Raw genomic sequence first — 17,098 nt, 5'->3', positions numbered from 1 at the left:
AGTACCTTCATCTCCACTCTCAGATGAAGTTCTAACATAATCCATTGTGGGATCAAGACACCGTTCCACTGTTAGGACCTACAGTTGGTTGCACCTGGTCAGAGGGGGTAAACAGAAATTATCACAGACTTTAACTTCTGCCATCCTCAATCATAGAATCAAGACCCTGTTTCACTGTTCGGACCTGCTGTACCGCGGTGTAGTCCAGCGACTGCTGTCAGCCAAACTCAATCTCAATAATCATGTGCAGCAGTTAACTAAGGAAACACAGAGTGTAATCCACCTCAATGGAGGGAGTTTTGTGAAAAGCAAGCAGGAGGTTATATCGGACATCGTCCATTGTGGGATCAAGACACCGTTCCACTGTTGGGACCTAGAGTTGGTTGCACCTGGTCAAAGGGAGTACCTTCAGCTCCACTCTCAGATACAGTTATAACATCATCCACTATGGTATCAAAACACTGTTGTACCTGTTGGACTACTGTGTTAGTAGCACTCCACGGTACTGGGCCTCAGGCTGGGCGCTGTGTGCCTGTGTCGTAGTAGCCAGCGTTGATCTCAGGAACCTTCCAACCTGACCTCGGCCCAGGAGCTTCCGCCGGGACGTGATGGGCCTTCTTTCACATAATGCAGTAGCGAAAGGTGAACTGTGGGGCTTATGTGCGTTGCAGGGGCCATGATGGTTTCTGGATACCAGCAGGCTGAGAGCATCATTCACGCACCCACCTTTGCTCATGTGATCAACCTCATGGTGGTGTAAGCTGCGCAGACCTGACAGACACGTTTGCCATTCCTGAGCAAAACCACACCCACACAAACGTGCCTTTTATTCATACCCCTACGCTAGCCTTGCGTACCCTAAGTCAGCTCACTATGCTAAAGATTTGGGGGGGGACGTACACGCTTTGTTTTTGTAATCTTCCCTACTGACTGTACTATCATGGTTGCGTCCACTGTCTACTTCACTCACTAGATCATAAGTGTATGTTCACATGTACATGTCTGTGCTCTGCATACTCAAGTCTGTCCGGCACATCCCCTCCCCACTTTGCATTGTAAAGTTTTATAATAGACAATTATTTCCCACCATTGCACATACTTTTCTCCCATCTCTTCCCGCATTCTGCATTGTGTGGTAGAGGTGTCATGCCATGTTTGGTTTGTATAAATGGCTAGCCACGGTTCCGACAGGACGTAGTGTAGTTGTGTCTGCTAGGTATACATGTTGTTTGTCATGTTGCATGTGATTCTTTAAGGTAGCACGTTTATTCACGAGCAGTGGTTTCTCCCATTTACATATCGCTGTCTTAAAGAGGATACAGAACTTTTTCTCGCAGGTAACAAGTGTGACCACAATGGCACTCATTCATTACTATCCAAGAATGTCCAACTGCACGACGCTTCTAAGCTTACAGCCCCCAATTTTGCGTGGTTTCTTAAAACCACGCCAACTCCCACAATCAGCCCAACATTCACACAGTTTTCTAACAGCACTTATCTGCTTCTCAATAACATGCACTCCTACAGAATATGAGCTGGCATACTGTCTGTCCTTACTCTTTCAAACTGAGTAACTTCCTGTGGCAATGTCTATTCCCACCCACACAAAATAACTCCCAAACTTCTACTTGACCTTCAAAACCTACTTTGAAAACAGATTTCATTAAACTAACCAATGTGAAACAGCTTTTGTTCAGAACATAAGTGTCCCTCACTTCTGCAAAATAAATGTATTGACTGCAGATACCACGTACTTCAAGTCAAATACAGTTCCTTATAAATACGAACCTCCCATTACACTTTGTGAATTGTTACACAATTTTCAACACATCTCACACTCAAGGTCTGGCACACTTTTTTAACATGGTCTCTTCCGGCCTTCTCACACTCTTTCAAACTATTTTTGGTATAATACCAGACTTCATTTATTAGATCATCTCTGGAATAACAGGAACAGTGCCCATAATTCTCGCTCTCTTTGCGGCCATCCTACTGCTATTTTTGCTTGTAAAGAATGGCTGAGCTCCCTGTGCTAACAACAATGTCTGACAGATTACGCCTCTAGGTGAATCTACATCAATACTGTCAAAAAATGTAACAACTTTTTAGCTGCCTGCCTCTATCTATTATCGGAGCCAGCTACAACATGACATTTATTTACACATATGCAATTTGCGTACAACTATCTTTTTATTGCAAAACGTGCCCATTCGGCTGGCGAATGGATCTATGCCTTGCCAACATACCAACAATCACTTCCGATATCCAGCAAGTAATGGAGTATCTTGAAAACCATGAACTTGATTGTTCAGGCAGTGGAGAAATGGCAGATGCAATGCAAAAAGGTACTGTGGCGGAATGGGATTTCTGCGCAGCCGCGAAAGATCTCCTGCAACGTGCGACCTTTGACAACATCACAGATTGCCTGCCAATTCAAATCGCCACTCCAACATTCGACGACATTACTGCCCCTTCGAGGATATGATTTGGATCGCTTCGCTTTTCTCACACAATGGCAATAATGACCTCTTGGAACATTACGGATCTCAAGCTGCTGAAGAAGTTTCGTACTGAAACCTCCAAGACATTTAAGAAATTCACGTTATTCTTGGATTAATTTTTTCTAACTATGGGCGGAAAATACGTTCCGCTCGCGGAATTTGTGGATTTTTGGCAATTTCGCGATCCGCGATTCTAGCGAAATTGCAGAAAAATCCGCAAATCCACTCGTGGGCCGATTTCAGTTAAGGCAGGCGCTCGAGTTGAATAAAGCTAACTTTGTAACTATTTTAGAATAGCGCCGGCAAGCTGCCAGAGTTGCAACTTGCAAGTAAGCAACTCTGGCAGCTTGCCGGCGCCATTCTAAAATGGTTACAAAGTTAGCTTCAAATCGGGCACTTGCCTTAATTAACTCTGTAAGTGCTTCCGGAGGGCCAAAAATTAAACCTCAGCAGGAAGCCCTTACAGATATAAATAAAGCAGGTGCCCGAGTTGAAGCTCAAATTCAGTAATGTTTTAATCAGCCCAAAACATTAGTGAGCACGGTCGAGGCTGGGCAAGTGTGCTTTAACCCCGTATCTGCCGTCGAAAATTAGCTGTAATACTCGAGGGAGGTCTATGAATCCCTGAGTTTCTCGAGCGCAACCCCCATGTAGTTCCTGTGACCAGGAGGCTGCTTTCTCCTCAGCTGCTGCCCTGCTCGCTCCCTGACTCTTTATACACAAGAGGCACGTGAACACACATAGAAGCCCCGCCCGTTTGGCCCGCACCACAAACTAGCGGTATCAAATGTCTTCCCGCACTTTCTGATGGACAGCTCACTCAAGGGATCTCAACGCCTTTTGGCGCGGTGGCAAAGTTACAGGCACACATGGTCAGTGGAGACAAATCTTCTGGCCCTTTACGCAGATGCATTGTAGGAAAAGCACTGTACACTTACCCAACGAGGTAGCACTTACTGATTAGCCAGTAAAAGTACTCCATATGAGTAGATGTATTGCACAAAACGGTGGCATCTTCGTGGATAACTATGCAGGGCAGGATTCATTCTGGCACAAGGCTCCTGTCACAAAAATCAAACCTCAACAGGAAGCACTTCATATAAATAAAGCAGGTGTCCGAGTTGAAGCTTAAATTCAGAAACGTTTTAATCAGCCAAAACATTAGTGAGCACGGTCAAGGCTGGGCAAGTGTGCTTTAACCGCATATCTGCTGTCGAAAATTAGCTGTAATACACGAGGGAGGTCTTTGCATCCATGAGTTTATCAAGCGCAACCCCTGTGTAGTTCCTGTGACCAGGAGGCTGCTTTCTCCTCACCTGCTGCCCTGCTTGCTCTCTGACCCTTTATACACAAGAGGCATGGGAACACACATAGAAGCCCCACCCGTTTGGCCCGCACCACACACTAGCGGTATCAAACGTCTTCCTGCCCTTTCTGATGGACAGCTCACTTAAGGGACCTCTGCGCCTTTTGGCGCGGTGGCAAAGTTACAGGCACATATGGTCAGTGGAGACAAATCTTCTGGCCCTTTACACAGCTGCAATGTAGGAAAAGCACTGTACATTTACCCAACGAGGTAGCACCTACTGTATTAGCCAGTAGAAAGTACTCCAGTTGAGTAGAGGTATTGCACAAAATAGTGGCATCTTCGTGGATAACTATGCAGGGCAGGATTCATTCTGGCATGAGGCTCCTGTCACAAAAATTAAACCTCAACAGGAAGCACTTACAGATATAGCAGGTGCCCGAGTTGAAGCTCAAATTCAGTAACCTTTTAATCAGCCCAAAACATTAGTGAGCACGGTCGAGACTGGGCAAGTGTGCTTTAACCCCATATCTGCAGTCGAAAATTAGCTGTAATACTCGATGGAGGTCCTTGAATCCCTGATTTTCCCGAGCACAACCCCGTGTAGTTCCTGTGATCAGGAGGCTGTTTTCTCCTCACCTGCTGCCCTGCTCACTCTCTGACCCTTTATACACTAGAGGCATGTTGACACGCATAGAAGCCCCACTCGTTTGGCCCCGCACCACACACTAGCGGTATCAAATGTCTTCCTGCCCTTTCCCAACTATGATGGACAGCTCACTCAAGGGAACTCGGCGCCTTTTGGCGCGGTGGCAAAGTTACAGGCACACATGGTCAGTGGAGACAAATCTCAAAAAAATCAGCGGATTATTTTGCGATTTCGCGTGAATTTGCGGACCGCAGATCCGCAAATTTCGCCCATACTTAATTTTTTCCAACTTTTTTGACTTTTTCCTTTAAATTATTTTAATACACTTAAGTTGAATTATTTTCTTATAATAACTTTCTAAATAGGCTCACGCATTTGAACTCTGTTTTCATTATTGCCCCTTACGTGTCCACTCTAACCTGGGATCGGTGATGTATGGCCTATGCAAATAAGCTATTTACTTGCTAAATTAGCCTAAACTCGACATCCATTTTGAAACCATGTCTATTCTTTATGCATATGTCTCTCTCTGCCTGCCTGTCATCCACAAAGCCTTTTCACACAAATTTACTCTTCATCAGCATATGCTCACAAGCTGGCGATCAAGATAAAAAAAAAAACATTGTTTAGGAACTAGTTGGCACAATGTGGTAATCGTATCCTACTTTTATTTTCATTATACAATTTAGCCATCATTCATATCTAATAGCTATTGTTCATGTCACATGGAGCTGTCACATGTAATGTGGAATTCACTGATGCAGGAGCTTCAGTTTCAATGCAGCAGAAGCGGTTGGAGTTTGCCTCAGCTCAATGCCTTAGCTCTGTGCACAAGAAGTATTTTTTGAAAGAGCTTAAGACAATAATGTATGGTTTGACCAGAAGGGTACCGAATGTGTTTTTCAGAAGCGCAATGTTTGTATGCCTCCTCAAAGTTCCAATGTGGGTAGAACTATTACCAATTCTGACACGCACCAGATAGAATTTACTGTACAACAGATTCCTGACTGTTCTACTGTTGATAATTTTGTGTTACAAAAAAGCAGTACCAGGGTACCTAAAAAGTTTGTTTTTTCTTAGTTTTCTTAAAGGATACATGTGGTAATCCTCTCCTACCTTTATTTTCCTTATAGAATTTAGAGTCTAATAGTTATTGTTGATGTCACTTTGAACTGAAACATTTAATGTGGAATTCACTGATACAGGAGCTTACGTTTGAATCCAGTAAAAACAGCTTAGAGTTTGATCATCTGCCATTGATGATACTTAAATAAAGACACTTTTTATATAACTTTCAAACTCCATCGCTTTATTACACACAGCCACTTTCTTACACACACCTGATTTCACAATTTGTCTTCTGTGGCATTGCAACATTCTGCATTATATTCTTCACAACTATTTCTTTATTCCTGCTTGCTGAAACACTGCATTTGAGTCTTCAGACCGGTAAGGGTGAGTACTTTGCTTCGCACACCCTGTAGAGTATAAACACATACTAACACTACTTACACAGGTATGGTACTGCGGCCAGTATCCTACAGCGCCCACAGCACATCACTTTACAGTAATCAGCTCACGACTTACACTCACAGTTTCGTCCCCGAATCTTCAGAGCGGTAACAGTGAGTAGTTTGCTTCCCACTCCCGCTGTAGTCTAAACACATACTAACACCACCTGCACAGCGATGCTACAGTGGCCAGTATGCTACAGCTGATATATATGTATGTATATATACTCCACATGAGTATTTGAGAAAGCTAAATTGCGTGTGAGTGGTCGGTGATTCAGGAAGAACAAAGCAGAAAAAGTTGCACAGGATAAACTGCAAACTAATCACTCTCATACAAGGACGGAGTATTCGTTGCTGAAATCTTTAATTTGTTTGCAACTCTATTGCTAGCCCTTTGTCTTTTAATAGAGTCAGTTTTTATATTAGACCTGATATTCCTAAAGTATAGTCTGTAAACATAATCTACCATCAAAGTTTCAGAAGTAGCTCATAGATACTTATTCTATTTGGCTAGTGATCTAGCATTGATTAGTGTAGAAGATAGTTGGTTCGAATGCAAGATATTCCCTAATTGGTTACATGGTGGCAGGTAGTCTTGCTGGTGGTCCAGTGAAAAATGACGAAGTGATGTTATGCATAACTATGTTTTTTATGCTGTGGATTGATGTCCTAGTGGTTCCATTAATGGGCCTTCATGCCATCTCTCTGGCCTTCAGAGCTGCAGAAGTCATATTGTTCATTCCTTTTGCAGGTCCTACAGTAACAGATAATATTGTATTGGTGGCTTAGAATTCAGCACTTTTGTTGAACAGTATTCTGTAGATCTCAGTTGTCATGGGTATGTTGATTTATTTGATCAACATAGAAATAGAGCCAACATTGCTGAATTCTCTAGTTAGTAAGTAGCATTTCTGTAGATGATGTGAGATCACTTGCTTTGAAATCTACCAAACAGACAGCGGCCTGGGTTGGTGGCCTACAGATTGCTCCAGAAGGTTTGGAAGTCAATATTGTATTAATGCTTGTCTTGGAAGAGTAGAAGTATTGACATTGATTCTACTGTGCACAAGGTAATGGATATATGGTAAAATGGCATCTTTGGTAGCATTGTCCATGCTTAGTACAGAGGTGAAGCATGGCCAGCTTGTCTCAGCTCGTTCGGAACACTGGGCTGTTCTGGGACTATCCACTAATAATGCAAGTCTTCTTGAGTTAACCTCAGCACTCATATCAAATACAATAGGAACACTAATCAGTGTGGGGAGTCACTGATATTGTCTTGAATACTTACTAGAAATCTCATTGCTAAAAGCCCTTCTTCTTTTTCCAAGCACTTACATGCCTGCTAAGGCATGGGACGTGCATCACAACTGTCTAGCAAACCAAAAATTCTTGTCCCAAAGGTAAGTAATGCTGATCAAAAAATTTCAAACCATGGAACCGCTAGGGTTAAATGACAAACTGGACATGGGATGTTTTTTATGAATAAGTAACATGAAATATTATACAATGTGAATCTATACTTTGTGTTTCAACAGAATGTTAACAAACAATGACCAGTGAAAATTATGTCGAGCATCAAAAAGAGAATCAGTCGTAAGGGGAAACAGATGCATTACTTGCAGTGTATGTATTTCATTAATACACATGATAAAAGAATAGAACCTTGGAACAATACAGTAAGCATTCACGAGACTAAGTAATCATGCAATATCATTTCTGTATATCACCGATGTAAACTAGGCCGCTAATCCTCTCCATTTTATTCGATTTTGTTTGCGTTTTAACTCACCAACTATCAGTAACATTGGGTTTCCCCCCTTTTGTGAACAACCACCAGAAATTAACCAGTAGCATCATTCTAATCAATGTATAATTAAAAATGTATTCACATCCACATTGCTATTTATTAGGTGTAGGAACATGTCTATATCCATCAGTATGATTTTCAATGTGTCCTTACTCTGTTATAACATGGCGCCCAAAATTACACGACGTGAATACAGCTCCCTGAAAGGAAGTTTCTTTAATGAAGTCACAAAACTTCACACCTTTAGTAATAAGAACAAATGATCGATAAGATTTATATTAGCATCCACACCGTTATTTGTTACTTTTCATTTCACATGTCTAAAGTAACTTCGCACCGTTTCAACATGGCGCCCAAACACGAAGGAGTAAATAGAGCCACCCGCTAGGTTAATAAAAGTATCGCATTCAAATCTCTCGAGATTTCGATGAACTGGAGTCTACGAGCCGATTGAACTAGTGACCGAGAAGTCTGGAAAAAAGAATTTGAGCCGGTAAGCTAATTGAGCGGTAAACGTGCAGACAGAAATAAACTGGGAGATAGCTTTTTAATCCCATATCCGATAAAAACAAAGACTTGAACCGAACTTTATGTTACCTCTTTAGGATAACAACAAACAGAGTCGTTGAGAAGGGAGCATCGACCCATTACTCACAAGCACATGCAGGAAGGTGATTTCATGCTGCAAGGTAAAAAAAGTATAGACTTTTTCACACACAACAGCGTCTAGTATTTAGTGCAGTATTATATCAGATTTATTACTTTTACAGTTCCCTGTATATCTACATCTCCAGGCTGCACACTATCGTAAAGAATACAACACCGAACGAAAAGGTAATAATAACACCGCCTTCGTTCATGGAGTGTTTTATTTAAATGTTTCACACCCAGTTTTCGCAGTAGGAATTTAGTTTTCAAGAATTTCTAATCATTTTTAGAATTCCCCTAGATACCCAGTTTCACGATCTGATTAACAGAATATTAACATCTTTTCCCATGCATAACTCAGTAAATTGTGAAAACATCCTGAAAGCAAATCATCTAGTACCCACCATCTCCAGCTACGCAATACAAGGAGAACCTCTGTGTAACATCTAGTTCTCCGCTTTTGACAAAATTGAAAGACTATAACCATTAGCATAATAATGACAGAGTAAAAACGCGATCAGTTAGAGGTTTGGAATTGCACACATATGATAATAAACAGGAATGGAAGTGTAAAGTTAAGATGAATATGCTAGAATACATGTTTGTATACGCTATATTAGTGGTAGATTTGAAACTTAAAGTGTCCTTCGAGTACATAAGTAAATGTAAATACGCAAATATTGAGAAGTGAAATATGATACAGATGTATTTCCTTTGCAGGAAGTCCCCCGAAGAAGGGACAGGGTCCCGAAATGCATCGGGCCAATTAATCCTCAATCGTCGGTAAACAATTGTTTTGGACTGTGTTAAGTGTGAGCTATATCACACCAAAGAATAATTGTATAGGAAATGAACAATATTTGATATGATATGAATAAGATGAAAAGCTAAAAAATGCTAAAATAATGAGTTCATCATACAGAAAAACAATACGGTGAATAAAACCAAGAAAAATTGATGAAAAAACGGAGTAAAATTTTGTGAATTAATCTAGATTAGTAGTTTAACGTAGTTCGGCTGTGCATCAGGTCAGGGAGTAACAGATGTTCACTACCCGCTTAATTAAGCGAACACAGGGCACCAAGTTGCCCAGGTGTTTTCCTAGCTGTAAATTAAAAGCAACTTAAATGTGTTAAGACGTTTGATGGACAATTATTGTACTGCAACATTTGGTTTGTTTGGTAGCAAATGCTTGTCTCACTAGATGAACTTTACATGTGCAAAGTCTGGGAAGAGGTCAAGGCAGTAAAGGGGAGTTCAACTTGGTTGTATGAGGACGATTGGAAAACGTATACCTGAGTGAAATGGCTGAATAGGTATGACAAAGAAGCCCTAGCCAAATGTGACAGTGATAGCTGGACTTACCTAGGCAGAAACCCATGTCTCAAGAGGAGCTAGCTAGACAGTCGTAACTTTGCTTGAAGTTCATTACATCCTATCCATTCACATTTGGAAGGTTGACAAGTGGTACTAAAACAACATCACATGGTTTATTGAACCTTTGCATTCCAATCTTGCCTCTCATCACAGGCAGAAGGAGACAATGAAGAAGCAGAACAGAAGAGATGTGCTTGAGAAGAAATTGTTCCATGGCACAAAGAAGACTCATCTGCATGCCATCTGCCAGAATAATTTCGACTGGAGGATCTGTGGAGTCAATGGAACAATGTATGGGAATGGTGCGTATCTGTTATTGGGCATTTCACTAAGAACAAAGAAGCTACATTTTAGGTGCACAGGTCTGCACAATGTTGACACCCCCAATGTTGAACATATTTTCATGGACCTCATACTGAATACATTGTTGGCCTCTACTCCAAGAGAGCATATGTTTTTGTTAAGTATTTAATTAAAAATAAAGGCAAGTGAACCTTCTTTCCATACCCTCACTGTGGATGAGGCTACTATTGGCTGACAGCAACATTTTTATTAAGTTAACATTTATTTCTTCTTTTAGTACTTGGAGGCCCTAGGGGTTTTGAGATGGTAAACTTTGCATTGTGCAAAATCTGTGAACGATGCAATGACGTTCAGCATCCTTGTAGATTTAGGTTAATCTGGATAAACCTTTCCAAATCTTTGATTACTTTAGTATTTTGTTACTTACAACTTGCAACAAATCCTGATACTTTTCCCTACCAAGATGCCCATAGTATTCGTGATGGGTGTCTTGACCAAACTTGGATAGTATAGAAATGGTGTGGTTCCTGGATAAGGAGATACCACCCTCTATTCCATACATGCAATCCCCCTCCACAAGACACAGCCCATTACTAGCCCCTTCACCCCGGCTGTACATTGATTACAAGCTTTAAGCTGCTCGCATTTTACAACAGTTGAATGTCATATCTGATGGCCTCCTCTTTAGAGGACTGCTTTGCAGGACAAAGTCCTACTGATCCTGTGCTCAGGAAGGACCCTCCCTTCAAACACTGATCCCGCCATTCATCATTGATGTCTGCTCATGTGCACCCACTGATACTGAGACAAAGCATTGATTCCCCCGAACACTAGACTGACTCTTTCTGTTGTCCCCGCATTCTTCACTGCTTGCATCCATTTCTAGCTCCTTTCCATTGTGTACAAGGCAATAAACAACATGGGACCCAAATTTCTCAGAAACTCCTTAAAGCCCCTCCCAACTCGCAGAACGCTTCGTTCCAACACGGCCCTCCTGCTCCAAATCCCCAGAACAAGGAAAGTAAACTGGGGAGACAGACGCTTCAGTGTTGCAGCAGCAAGATTATGGAACTCCCTTCCTCTCATCATAAAATCTAGCCCCACATTGCTCATTTTTCGAAAGCAACTTAAGACCTGGTTGTTTTCTCAATAAGCCCTCAGCTTTTTAGACTCAGAACTTATTTGTCCTTAAGATACTGATACTTTACATAGCTCTTAGCGCCGAGACACCCACGGGTAATTGTAGCGCTTTAAAAGTCACATAAATAAATAAATAAATAAATTTTGCAACATTCCTGGAACCAAGTATAACCTTCGCGATTTCCAGATCACTGACACCGTGCCAGTGCAGGCCTCCATTCTACATGACTGAAGTTCTGCGCTTGTCTCTCCTTTATCCACACTAGCAAGGCCACCTGTCAATATACATCCATCCATCCATCCATCCATCTATGTGCAGTCTGGTAGGATTCCTCACTACCCAAGGGATAGTGTGACACAACCTGTATAGTAAAAGAATGATTTAACCAATCCCTTGTTAGCCGGTAGTGCTTGAGTGCAATATATATGTGTCAAACCCTCCCTCTCAAGCCTTTGCCAGTGAACACCATAGAGAGCACCCCCACTTTAGTTCTGCAAAAGACCAACGGAACCTTATATCTCCAGACTCAACGATATGCACAAATAGATGATCTTCTGACACCCATCTGGCGTGATACATATCTGCAATATGCTTAGACTGATTCATTCCAGGTGGAGTAGGTCCATGTGACTCTTCTACTGTTAGTCCAAGCCTCTAGAGAACATACAGTCTCCAGCACACACATACAAATGGCAATCACTCATTCATATCTGTATCCGTGCCCCAACAGAAGTATCTGAAGGAGAATGAACTCCTGGCAAGCAGCAAAGGCGGTGGTAAAGGTCTATGACTAGTTTGCCTCATACATTCTAACCCATCATTCTGTGTTGGGTCAAATTGAATATTGGACAGAAACTGTTTTGATGCCATATTCTGCACCTTGTTTCCATTTCAAGATGAGTATTTTCCTCCTGAGCTTTACTAGTGCAATTACCACCTACTTGCATTAAAATCACTCACAAAACTGTACACTATGGGTAATACAATGTACAAAATCAGCAGAAACCCGTTTGTGCAATTTATTCCCAGTTATTTACCTCAATGGTAATATTAATCAAGTGCAAAAAGTTCACAATATTGTGCGCAAGCAGAGGTTGTAAGAGCACCTGTTATGACTGTGAAACTCTGAATCAGAGCTTTTGCAAATGTGGTCAGTTCATTACAATGAGACCATCTGAAGGGGTGTTCTGGAGACAGGTAGTGGCCTCAAGGTAAGGATCCATGGGCATCCTAAGTGCTGGTCCCAGCGTGTTACCCACTAACATGCTCTCTTCTGAGCAATGTCTGCAACCAAGGAATCCAGGCCACTTTCTTCCAATCATGCGTAAGGTACCTCCCAGGATTTATTTTCCAATGTCCTTCAATTCGTTGTACCACTGGCTATTATGAGGGTTTTCTTCAGGGCAGGGTGAGGTTTCCTTATCTCTTCGGTGTATGAATGCTTGTCCCTGCTGCAAGTTCAAAGTCTGTAGCTGAAATCACTCAGAAAATGCATTTATAAATTTAGTACTTTGTGTTGGCATGATGACATAAAGGTTTTCGGCAAAAGGACGTGTATACGGACATCAGGTGCAGATCCAGGAACAACTGCTTGTGTTGGCGTTTGTACCAGAAACTAGTATTGTTTTATTCAATCCAGAAGAAATACTTTCTTTTGTCTTCGGGTCAGGTTTTACCTCAGCCACTCAGCCATAGCAGTGGCGTAACAAAACTTGAGGGGGCCCCCCTGCAAAGCACCCCCCCAGCAGCCCGGCCCACCACCTACAGTATATCCTCTCGACATATCAGTCCAGCAGTTCCTTAGGTTAAACTCACAAGTGGTAAAAGTACCACGTTATCACAGACAGGTATATATACACATTGCTCCTCTTCGAATGATCTGAGGCATTTGATAAAGACAGCTCTAAGTTTAGGGGGGTGAATGCCCAAACTGCCGGAATGTCTTCCAGGAATAACTAATACATGACTGAGACATACGTGAGAAATGAGAGCACAGCAAACATTATATCAGCCAAAATTAAAGCCACATTAAAGACTTTAGGATGTCACTGATGATGTAAAATAGGATTTGGTACGAAAATGATCAACTAAAGTAGTATGTTGATACTTTGTTTCTCTTCAGTCCTGGGCCCCGGGAGGAGCTCAGAGCAGACTGCTGCAGCTGCTTCAGAGCAAGAGACATACAGCTCTCTACCGATGAGCTGTGGGGGCCCCCTTCAGATACTGAAGACTGTGGGCCCCCGCACCGTGGGGGCTGCAGGGGTGTTTGTTACACCGCTGAGCCATAGATACTTCCAGACTCTGCTATGTCAGCTTCCCTCTGCCTCAAGAACATGGAGGAAAAATGCCTGAGGGCCTTAGTGAACAGAATAACGTTTGTAAATTAAAGATGGAAATTATAAATTGGCTGTTCTTATAGGCCACCATATCTGCACACCTGTTTATGATTCATTATGTTGTAAAAAGGTTGTGACAACCGTCATGTTGGATAGGGAATCTTCCCATTCCATCTCCCATTCAATCTGTGATGAGGACAGCCATCTTGGATTGGGCATGAATGAGGACATAGAGATGAGGCGGTGAGTGATCAGAGCATAAGAGCAGGTTTTGGCATACTGCAGTGTATGCCATGTATGGAGTCTGTAACAGCCCGGCTATTGGTTCAGGAGCTGCTGCAGGTTCTGCGGTGTTCACAGAGGCACTGACAGCAGGAGCAGCTTTTTCAGTTGCCAACACAGGAGCCTCTGCCTTGTCGAGAACAACCTCTGCATTTTCCCTTGCAGCAGTGTAGGTCTGTGGCGGAAGTCTGACGCTTTTCCAAGAGTCTTGCAAAATCCGGTCCATAGTAAGTAAAAAAAAACATAGCAAGATCTATAACAGCCACTTCTTTGTGGAGTAAAAAAGGCCACATTCTCCAAGATTATCGATACACAGAGAATCTGCATATCTCCCCAAGACAGGGAGAAAAGCCTAACGATAATGCTGCCTTAGGGAAAAATAAGGGTAAGGAAGAGAGAGACAGGCAAGATCCTGAAGTTAGTTATGGGTCAGCGCATCACTGGATGTTCACAAGGACTCACTAGACCTTTGGATTGCTGTATCCGTTAAATCTGTAATTACTATTAACTTCTCGAAGGCCTTAAAACTCAGAATGCAGCTTCTCTGGGTCGGGTAGAGGTAGCGCAGTTACAAGCCCACTGCCAGGAGGAGACAGCCGTAGAACCGAAATTGGAGGAAACGTCAGTCAAGCAAGTCTTCAGTCTGTGGATCTCCAATAGGTGCACCAAGAAGTGGGAAGAACTTCAAATATTGATCAGCACATGACTGTAGGAAAGCAGAGGAGAGAAGGGAGCAACCATAAAACCCTGTCTATAAGCGAATTCTTCACAGAGGAACCAGATGAACAGTAAAAACACAACAAACGAGGAATGCCAAACTGGTGCAAGCTTAGACAGAGGCAGGCAAACAACCACCTGTTGCTAAGCAACCTCTTCCATGCTTGTTATTCTTTTAACAGGAACTGCTAGTCATAGCCCAGAAGCAAAACTAGTTCCTCACTGCACAGGTCCGAGCTTCGCAGCCCCAGCTGTAAAGGCCTGACCCAGTCTCCTCTTCTCCATCTTCCAGAGCTACCAGCCCCGTGTTTGCACCACTGCTGCTTTGTTTGACAGCTTGAGGAAGGCTGTCCGAACTCCCTGTAGTGTCTTTGCGTGATGATTTTCTGTAGGGTTAACTCAAGAAGAAACCTGAATCTGAGGTTAATTCCTGACAGAGACAGGAACCATCATTCAGAAAGCACAAATGATCATTGATGTTCTCTCCAAGTATTTTATTCTATCCATCTGACCTTCAATTCTCTAAGCCATCTGTTCTTCTTATTTGAGAAGATATCGCCGTACTCTCTGACCTCTTGTAGAGAAGTGTGGCTCAATGGTTAGAGCGGCAGACCCTGATGCAGTAGTCTGGCCGGGACCAGGGTTCAATTCCCGCCTCGGCGGGTCTTGGGCTCAATTTCCTCGGACCTGATAATTCTCGCCTCGTTGCCTATTCTGATCATGAGCCCCACTCTGCACCTCTGGGCAATAGCTTGCTTAATCTTTATAACAGCCCCAACAACGCTGAGGATGCCTGACTTCACCTTGGGGGTGCCCAGGAGTGGTCTCCTCACAGGGAAAGGCCAGGAAGTGTTCCTCGGCAGTATTCGTACAAGCGCCGAGATGCCTCCGGGTAGTCGTGCGTAATTATCCTTAACCTGTACTGAACTCCGCAATATGTACCAAATTGCCTAAGGGATTATAGTTGAAATTTGATATAAAAACATTTTGACTTTATTGTTTATCTTTTTTGACAGAGTCCACTTCTTGCTTTATTACACTAATTTTTTGGGGAGGTGTTATTATTGGGGTGAATTAGGGATGATCGTTGCTGATGCTTTTAATTTTTCCATTTTTTTAGGGAGTTATTTTGCCAGAGATGCATCCTATTCCGATAAGTATTGTGACTCCAACTCAAGCAGCAAGTCGATGTTTCTCGCGCAAGTGCTGGTGGGCGACTTTGTAAGGGGAAACTCCAGCTACACTCGCCCCCCTCCAAGGCCCTATACCCAGGACACCTTATATGACAGCTGCGTAGACCAGGAGCATGATCCGTCCATCTTTGTCATCTTCGAGAAGCATCAGATTTACCCGGAATACATAATAGAATACTCCAACGATGATCAGAGCTACCAAGAAATCATTACACAAACCTTCCAGAACGTACAAAGCTCCCAGGCTCAACAGAACTACCAGACTCAACAGAACCCCCAGACTCTCCAGGATACATCATGTTGCATCCTTTAAAGAAGAAACGGGTCTGCCCTTGTTGAACGACATCATTTTAGAAGTACTTTGTTAAAAAAGACTCTGCCTTCTTTCTCTCTTCCTTCCCCACAAAATGAAAAGTTATAAAAGCAATTTTTCTTTGTATAGCGTTTTCCCCTTTTGGGGCCTTTCTTGTTTATTGGCACATTATTCTCCACAATTATTTTAATTCATATTGCTCTTTATTTGTGTTATTGTACTGAGGTTTTACATTGTTTTCTTCAACTCAATAAAGCTTTTCAAACTCAAAAAAAAAAGACTCTGCCTGCTTAAAGAATGTCAGATGCTTTCATTCTGTTTGTAATAATACTTTAATTGAAATAATATTAGAGTTTTTCAGGAACTCAGTTTGTTGAGGAAAACTCTACTGTTCGAGGCATATGGGCTGCAGATGGTACATTATGAATAGATCGCCATCTGGTGTTGGGCTCGGATGATTGCACTTTGTTTTTCTCTTGGAGAGTCTTTTGTATCTTGGTGACTCCTCCCTTAGTTGGTAGTGCGCATGGGCATCGGCTCCATCCTTAGATTGTTTTTTTCCGCCATCGGGTTCGGATGAAGATCGAGACGCTCCAGATCAACTTCTGAAGAAAGTGATTTTTCGGCGCGTATTCCCTTTCCAATTCGACGGTATTGTTAGCGAACGCGTTCTTTTCCATTCCGACGCGTTACAAATTCAAAATAGAAGAGAAAAACTTGGATCTACGTCGAGGAACAAGAGACCTTTCTCGGCGCAGTCAAGCCCGGAGTCCATGGAAAGGACTCCATTCAAAAAATGTCCATCGTGTGGTGCTAAGTTCCCACACAAGGACCTACACGAGGTGTGCAACCTCTGCCTATCGCCTGAACACGAATCCAGGGACTGCGAAGCCTGCGCAGCATTCTCCTCCAAGCTAACGATTAGAAATCGTCGAGCTCGAAGGCACGAGGCTTCCAGAATGCAGGCGGAGGCGATCCCGGAGCTGTTCGGAGACGAACAAATCGAGG

General features: G+C 42.6%; 1 protein-coding gene across 1 annotated transcript in view; it reads left to right on the top strand.

Annotated features, from left to right (window-relative positions):
* Positions 1–16,358, top strand: part of LOC147734648 (zinc finger CCCH-type antiviral protein 1-like) — a 713,249-nt gene extending 696,891 nt beyond the window's left edge. Inside the window, exons 13-14 of the mRNA XM_086952945.1 lie at positions 9,959–10,107; positions 15,705–16,358. Coding sequence (XP_086809071.1) covers positions 9,959–10,107; positions 15,705–16,090 — 535 coding nt within the window. The 3' untranslated portion in view covers positions 16,091–16,358. The remainder of the gene's footprint in view (positions 1–9,958; positions 10,108–15,704) is intronic.
* Positions 16,359–17,098: the final 740 nt, after the last annotated feature.

Source organism: Lissotriton vulgaris, chromosome 1_2, assembly GCF_964263255.1.
Source record: "Lissotriton vulgaris chromosome 1_2, aLisVul1.2, whole genome shotgun sequence".
In the NCBI taxonomy this organism is placed as follows: Eukaryota; Metazoa; Chordata; class Amphibia; order Caudata; family Salamandridae; genus Lissotriton; species Lissotriton vulgaris.
Note: the sequence above shows the minus strand (reverse complement) of the source record. Positions and strands in the feature narration are given on the sequence as shown.